The sequence below is a fragment of the Eutrigla gurnardus genome, assembly GCF_963514095.1.
Source record: "Eutrigla gurnardus genome assembly, chromosome: 14".
NCBI classification, from domain to species: Eukaryota; Metazoa; Chordata; class Actinopteri; order Perciformes; family Triglidae; genus Eutrigla; species Eutrigla gurnardus.
The window spans coordinates 3,010,571-3,019,173 of NC_139937.1; the positions used below are offsets into that span (position 1 = coordinate 3,010,571).

The 8,603-nt window shown below is 44.9% G+C and overlaps 1 protein-coding gene across 4 annotated transcripts in view; it reads right to left on the reverse strand.

Annotated features, from left to right (window-relative positions):
* Positions 1-7,125, reverse strand: part of myh14 (myosin, heavy chain 14, non-muscle) — a 31,154-nt gene extending 24,029 nt beyond the window's left edge. For 2 of the 4 annotated variants that reach the window (XM_084026732.1, XM_084026734.1), the window contains exons 1-4: positions 6,953-7,125; positions 3,689-3,873; positions 1,914-2,120; positions 681-837 (exon numbers count right to left, since the gene is read on the reverse strand). In XM_084026732.1, the coding sequence (XP_083882858.1) occupies positions 681-837; positions 1,914-2,120; positions 3,689-3,856 (532 nt within the window). In that variant the 5' untranslated portion in view covers positions 3,857-3,873; positions 6,953-7,125. The remainder of the gene's footprint in view (positions 1-680; positions 838-1,913; positions 2,121-3,688; positions 3,874-6,952) is intronic. The other 2 variants (XM_084026733.1, XM_084026735.1) reach the window with 1 other exon arrangement.
* Between the last annotated feature and the right edge of the window lie 1,478 nt (positions 7,126-8,603).

The window sequence follows — 8,603 nt, forward strand, 5'->3', positions numbered from 1 at the left end:
TGCCATTTTGAAAGTCGACACATGTTGATTGCTCCAAATAACTCACGGCTGCTAAACCGCATGAAACTGGTAGTTAACGGGTGACTTTGTAGTATTTAAGATTCCCACACTTTCAGTCTAGAATTCATACTGGTCCTACAGGTTCAGTCAATGTGGCAACACACCTACAAGCTACCCTGAAGGGGTGGGAGGTGGTGGCAAACACATAGACGCCGAGCCTCATCTCTCTCTCCTATTATCTCAGGAGACACCCTGAGGCAGAGACGTTGCTCAATCGGCCCTTAACTATTTTTAAGTGGTTGCTGGTGACTCTCACAGGTAGTCACAGGTAGGGACTAAAGAACGTCAGTCGTGCATCGTTGTCACGGGAATGATATGTGCTGAATATCATCACCACAACAAATAACACATCACTGTATCGACTGATCGCTACAAGGAGGAGCCACACCTGGAAATCTCTTGTTGCGAAAAATACCGGCTTGCATAATTGTTTTCACTTTTCAAGGCTTTTGACCAGCCACGAGTCAAGACCACGCCTTTAAATACTGGCTTGGCGCTCAAAGATCACAGACATATTCAGTGTCACGTTTCAGGCCGAAGCTGAGCTGATAGCAGATGTATGCATTAGCTATAGTATCGGAGTTTGTCAGGGGTCAGAGGTCACAGATAGCGTTGCATACCTTGTAGCATGCTGCGATAGGCGGCCTCTGATATGGCGTAGATGTGAGGGGGCATCTCGTGGCGTTTTTTGCCTCGGTACATCTCAACGATGGCCTCTGTGTAGATGGGCATGTTCTTGTAAGGGTTCACCACCACGCAGAAGAGCCCGGAATATGTCTGCAAACACACAGAGAACAGAGAGGTTTACATCGACGTCATCCTCATAGTGAAGTCCATGAAGCATGTTAGTTCTCAAATAGGATATTAGTCCAGTAAGAATAAATCTGCACCATTTGCTTATGTCAACAGAAAACCCTCTTTGCACATGCTCAGTCACTTGAGTTCAGAGGTTTGTGATAAAGTAGACTTCTCCTGTTTGATCTGCAGTAACATATCCTTATTAAACCATGGTTTCAGCAGAAAGTACAGCAGTAAACAGAGTGCCAAGTGCTCAATGCAGCACTGCCATTCAAGATATAGCACAGGCCAGCACCAGTCTCCCTGATCACCAGACCTTACCGGTTGTCATATCGGTAAACAACTCATCTGAATGTCCGGGGAATTGTTCAGTTTGTGTTGAACTCATCAGTGTACTGTTCCATTTACATCCAAACATACATACCGGTACACACTTTCACAATGAAAATCACCTCACCATCACCTAGTCAGCCAGTGATTATATTTTCTACACAGTATCCACCCACACTGTCAGCGATATGAGGGTTTTTCATAATGCATTCCAACTGTATTGAACGTCATGATGAAACATAAATCTCTCTGTCTCGTCTCCTTGTAACACGCCTCTCGAAGCTATTCCAACAATCTATCTCTGCTCCTCTCTCTTCATCACTCATCCCATTAATAGGCAAATCACCTACATTTAATTACCTTCATATTATTCTACTTGACTAAATGCTTCCTGAGTCTGTCAGTTATCATTGGCGTACATCACTATGAGTTCCATTTCTATCTTCTATCCCATCCCACTCGTATCTCTCCTGCGCTCGTCCCCCTCCTGTGAAGGAGAAACTGGAGATGCCTCCCACTGCCGCCACGCACAGCGACAACTTTGTAAACCGACTCCTCACCTCCCTCACCACCACCGTATCAGTTACACGGGAGATGCCAGAGGAGCTAACATGTGCGTACTGTACATCAAAGACACAAACATGCACATATGTGTGTGAACATGTGCTTTGGCGTGAGAACCGTGTCCACAGGTACTTCATGAGTTATATGTTTGGTCCACTCACATAGATCAGGCCGGAGTAGTATCTCTCTCTCAGGTTGTGCAGCACCGAGGCTTCGTTGAGGCAGGTGAGGTCGGCCATGTCTTCCACTTTGCTGAAGCGCGGGGGGTTCATCCGCTGCACCTCCTCCCTGGACAGAGTCACCTTCCTCTGGCTGTCTGTCAGCTCCACCTCCACTTCATCGCCTCGCTCCTCCCGAATACTGGCCGACTGGAGGTAGAAAAGACAAGAGATTTGACAAAGACGGCATGGGGCGTGAAAGAAGACAGAGTTTCTGTTTAATGTGAGAATCAATTAGCAAGGCCCTTAAGTTTGCTTCAGTGAGGTAAAACACCACAGTGAACATCATGTCTGCTATTATGGTCGTCAACGTCACAATTTTACAATCAGGTGCCAGACAAGCACTCCGTTTTATGAGCTATGCTGTCAGGAAATCAATACCAAAATAATAAATGAATAAAAATCGAACTTTTGAAGTGGTTAATGTGAATGTAACTATTCCTGCATTTAAAACATTGCTGTTAGGGATCCTCAGATCCTCTCAGACATCTTAAATCGTGTGTGCTTTCTTTGATGCACCAAATTTGTGTTACTGTATACTGCACCTAAAAGAATAGAAGCTTACATTCAAAACACTTTATGTAGCAATTACAAATCTAAATCAATGCAGCTGCACTGTTTAGTTATAGGGACTAAACCTAACCCTGTGCTATGACACAAAGATACTCTGGTCTAGTCCTTTATCATAGAACACAAGTATATATTTGAAACAATGTGTGACAGAATCTCTGACGGTGAGATTTAGAGCAAGAGTCACTATACAAGAATAGACGGTGACAGAAAAGATGACCTCTCCTGTCACGCTGTTGGTCTTGTGCTTGTTGGACAGGAAGTAGTGAACTCTGGTTTTTACCAGGTCACGGGACTCCGCTCAGCTCCACGTTTCTCTCTCTGTCTCTCTACTTGACATGCACAACACAAAATCTGTGTGTTTGTGTGGATATTAGTCACATATTGGACCACGTGCTCAGAATATGAACTGGATGAAAGCGTGCGTTATACTATGTGCGTGTTGCACTGCATGAATGTGTATATTTGGTGTGTGTGTGTGTGTGTTTGTCCTACAGTACCATTCTCAGATCATGAGTGTAAAATGAAGTCAGTGTCGCTACAACGGCCTCTTAACATGAGGAGGCTGAAGGAGGGTATTGTTCTATTCATAGAGCGCTCTATGAAACCAGTCCAGCAGAGAGGGGGAGACTCAGATAGGACATCAAATTCATATGTCACATCCTACAATATGCACCAATGAGAGCTCCTAATGTGCATTATACAAGTAGCAAGGAAGTGGAACAAATTAATATTATGACATGGGCCTTGTGATAGTCATTATGCCTAAATGTGTTAGAGAGCATCACAAGGCCTATTACAGGATCTAATAGGACGAAGGACAGCATGGGGAAGAGGGTCTCGTCATGGGAATAGAAAGCTCATAAAACACGATAACCCACACATACAAAGACACACACACACCCTGCGTTGCTTTGCCTCGCCTGTTTGACATACCATCGATAGAAAGCCCACACTTGGAGCTAATTATTTACCAGAGGATTAATACTCAGATAGTGGCAAACAGGAAAGCAAGTTGCAAAAAACATTAGCCCTGACATTGAACTTTTAAATGTAATCTCTTTACATCCAGCATGATTTTAATTAGATGTTGGTGCTTGTTGGAAACGAAAACAAAGCAGTCATCCATTTCTCAATCCTCGCCTCACCTCAAAGCCATGCTTCTCTGACGGCACCCACACCAGCCGCTTAGCCGCCCAGTCGGCCTGGCTGGAGGCGGAGAACATGGAGTTGGAGGTGGGAGACCCCGGTGACACCGACCCCGACGCCAGGAAGCGGGTGACATCGTTGACACCGCCCCCCGTTGGCTTGGACATGGTTCGTTCTACTGGCACTGGAAAACATGGGAGACAAAAAAAGATGAACAATAAAAAGTGAGCCTGTCTCAAGCCATTTTTCCCCCGTCACACGATCACTGTCTTATGGGAGGCCTGGAAAAAACTGGAGCGCGGAGCATGAAGGACTGTCGGACAGTGACACTGATGGGATTCTGTGTCAGGGAGACACACACTTCATGTGCACTCACACATAATGGAAATTCAGGAGTTGCACGCAAGTAGCATGCAGGCCATATCCAGCTGAGATTGGGTCAGGGATGACCTAATTGAAAGACGGCAAATCAGGGAGAAGTAGTAAGGAAGAAAGACAGAGTGATCGTGGGTGGAGGGGTGGAGGGTGGAGGAAGAGCGAGATACATCAATCGACTGAGTAAACTGACATGACAGGGAGAGAGGGAGGGATGGGGAGGAAGAGGGGAAAAGGGTGGGATAGCATTGAGGAGAGAGGATGGAGATGGACTGAATCTATTGTTAACTGGAAGATCACAAATGATCCTTCTACTATCGGCCACTCAGCAGAGATAAAAGTCTAGTGAAGGCCCTGCTGAGAACTAGTGGACCCAGTGGACCCAGTATCCTGAGGTGACAGTAGCTTTACTACGCTGTAGTGCTACAACAGGATGCTTCTTGATTTGCCCTGACAACTAAGAAATAATGTTGAGCAGGGAGTTTGTGAGAGAAGTTCTCTCAATGGAGGAGAACGAACAAATGGGCTAGGTGCTGCTTGGTCCAGGATGGAACATAATGATAATTTATCTATATATATAATTACTAATTTATACTACCCATGGATGATAAGTCTCAGTAGTAGTACACACAGCATTGGCAATGGATCAAGATAATTAGAGCTGAATAATAAGTCGATTCACAGAATCAGTAAGTATTGACTATGGAGTATTTTTATACACAGAAATGGGAAAAGTTCACTGGTTCCAGCTTCCCAAATGTGAATATTTAATATGTTTTTATGGTGGTAAACATTGCCATGGTCTCAAAATATTTTTGATAACCTTCAGTAACGTGGACATAATTACCAAGTGGGTAAAGGTGATTAATAGAACAGCTAGAATCCCTTTACTGTAATTCCTTTAAAACCAGGAAAAGACAAGACTTATGCCATATAATCATATCCAAAATCTAATACTATCTAATATATATCGATAATAATATTGATATATTGCCCAGTCCTACAGTCATGCAGCTCACAGCCTAATTAATGGACTATTACATAGCAACTACACTTTTCTACACTGCTCTTTTTCTAGGAGACGTTCTGACGGATAAGTTCATCTGAATCTATGGAATCTAATGACCTGAATCTCATGTGTAAGCTGGACATACAACTTAGGAATGAAACCCTTCAAGCAGTCTCCATGGAACTCTTGAATGACGCTTAACAATAGTTGATGGATTCATTCCAGTCGGTGAGCTAACTGGTATAATGTTGATGTCAGAACGATGTGCCAAAATGATCATTGCAGCCATCAAAATGTGTCTTTGTGGAGAAAAGAGTTGACACAAGGTGATCTTAAGTAAACGCAGGGGACGAGCATGTCACCCTGGACCAGACAGGTAGGCATTGTGTTGACCTGTTAACTACTAGGCGTCTCCAAGCCTCCACAGGTATGTCATCTGGCTTGATTCCTGCTATGCACCTCAGTCTGCATTTTTTCTGCTCCGTCTGTTCATGACAGGGACCGGTCTTCCACCCTGCCTTAACCATACCTGTTACTCCAATAAGACTCTGGGTGTGGAGTAAACACGTTGACAAAAGAGTTGCCACCACCCAGCCACTCAGTGTGGAAAATATGCTGTGTGTCTGCTCTTAAAGGTCGGCGTTACTCTAAATATCTCTTATTGTCCCTCAAAACGACCAAAATGTGGCAGTCCACCTTTAAAACGTTACCACTTCTCGACTCTGTGTGGCACTCAGACAAGCCCATTGTTTCTTACCGAACACATTTAGAAAGTGGTTACAGATATGTAGCCTTTGATTTACTACTACACTGCCTCAGTGTAGGATGCTGCTGACTCCCAGCAATGCCGATAATTCTCCTAAAGCAAAGGATTCTCTCTCACACACACACACACACACACACACACACACACACACACACACACACACACACACACACACACACACACACACACACACACACACACACACACACACACACACACGTTGTCGCAGTACACAGACTGGACTGACCAGCTAACTCGTCCTGCAGCAGCTGGAGTTGCCACAACCTGACTGCTCTCCTCCATAGCAACAGTAAGCAGCAGCCCACAGACAAACCCTCCAGAGTCTGACTGAGGTCACTCACTGCGGGGGTCTAGTGGGGCGTGTGCGTGTGTCGTGCGTATCTATGCCTGTATGTAATCAACGTGTGGGTGCCTACGCTTGATGGTGCGCGTGTTAAACGGTGGTGGAGCAGGAGACGCCTTTTCTTTCTGTCTTCATCTTTGTAAGGGCGATGGTATTGTGTCATCTGCGCACTATAGGGGGGCAGTGAGCAGGAGAGGGACATGATTAAGCCACTGGCTGTGGTGATGATTGCAGTGCGGCTGCAGAAGTGTGACATCCATAAATCACCGGCATTTTTTTAGGTCTGTAGCTCCGGCACAGAAACTGACGAAGGCAACCACACCTCGATCACAAGACACGAGAATCAAAGGAGCCCCAGCCTTTAGGTTAATTGACTCATGTGGCAGCCACAAAATCATTTATTTTCCATAGAGAAATACAGGTATTATTGTTATTATAAAATGACACAAAGATCACAGAAGATCTTTATACAAGTCAAAATCCCTTCTAATATGGCCATTGGAAAGGCACAATCTTCCGTGGCCAAGACTTCAGGTCATCTGGATGTAAGCCTCCCTTCGAGGGCGGACAGACCGAGCCGGTCTGAACGCCTCTCGACCCAGCGACGTCTCGTTTCGAGGCGTTATGCCGCTGCATTTAGCTAGACCAACCTAGCGAGGTTAGCCAGCTCCACTGAAATATGATACGTTCGGGATATTACACTGGCTATTTACGAGTTGGATTAGAGTAAAGGCAATTAAATCGCTCACCTTCAGGTTCCGCTCTGAGTCGTGGATAAGGCTGCGGTGCGAGGAGAACCGGGGTGAGGCCGTTTCGTGGGTATTTTCCTGCCGGATAGGTGTGTAGCCTACCGCATATGCGGCTTTTATCATTGCACCGCTCTCTCGGTGGAGCCGCACTCACTCCTCGCTGGGAATAAAGCAGCGAGCAGTGAGGGCACGGCAGCGGCTTCAGCCCGGGAGAGCTACTTCCTGCTCGTAGACCAATCAGAGACGAGGAGACGGATCTGAGTCGAGCCTCGGAGAGAAACCAGTCCAATCAAGATCTACAACCGAGCGGTGGAGCCCGCCTCATGAATACGACGGGAACTTTCCGCCCCAAAGCTGGCACGAAACGGGTGCAGCGACGAATAGCGTTCACGGCAGCGCAGCCGTCTCCAGCAGTCACCAATGGTAACGGGCAGGGGGCGGGGCTAAGAGTGACTGACGTGCCAAACGGCCAACTGGAGCGCTGCAGCAGGTGCCTGTGCGGCACTCTCGCGCTAGAGCAGTGAGATTTGCGCGCCCTTTGTTTACCACTCATTGGAGGCGAGTGTCCGCAGACACAGATCTGGGATCGGATTTGTCTGAATCCACAACCAAACGCAACCGACGGTTTGCTTGGAATGATCCGACCTCAGGCGCGTGATTCGGATCATCCCAGAAAATCCGACCGGACCCCAGTAGGTGCCAGGGTTCCGGCCTCTGGTAAATATTTACACCAATCTAAAATACAATAGGGGGTTTTGCACGTCACAGGTAGTTCTCTAGGAAGTTTACCATTTAATGGCAGGCTATACGTCCTGCTTTTTCATAGCATATACATTGGAAAGATTACTATATGGGCATTATTATTTCCACAAATGGTGTTTTATTCTTCTGATTCATCAACAGTGATAAGAGTTTTTGCAGAAGTCGTTTTGAGAACACCATAAAAGTAAATCAAAACTAACTATCAAAATGGTACAATTCTATAATTACAAGTTTTGTTTACATCAGACTGTTTTAACATTCTTCCACTTGTTCCTGTTTAAAAAAAGTGTTTGGTTAAGATTTCGGTTCAGGGTGTATTCTGTGACAAAGTGAAATATATAGTGGTGGACTTTACACAGGAAAAGAAAGCCGATGTTCCTTCTGTGACTAAAACAAGTTTTGATCATTTGGTTTGCTTCTACAAGTCTTAATCTCTGGCAGCCAAGAAATTGTTTTTAAAACATAAAATAAAAGAAGAGCACTTTAATGTAAATGCATAACACTTTTTGAGAGCAGTAATACATTACACTTGCCATCTGGCATTTAAACAAAGAAAAAAAGAAAAGGCCAATAGTCTTGCCCTGCGAGGCACTGTATAAGGAGAATAAATAAAGAAGCAACCAATAATTGCAATTTAATCTCTGTGTTTTATTTGTTCTACAACACAGTTCAGTTTCATTTGGAAGTGCTCTGTGCCTGAGGCAGCTCTGAAATTACATTTCTGTTCGAGCAGAGAGCTTTCCCTTTCTCCTGAGAAAAATAACTGAGGAAATGTAGCTTCACTTTTTATTTTCAGTTTCATCTCACTCATTTATTAAAAATGTTTGTAGTATTACAGTATAATATTGCACTATGTATATTATACATACCTATGTTTTGAAAGCAACCA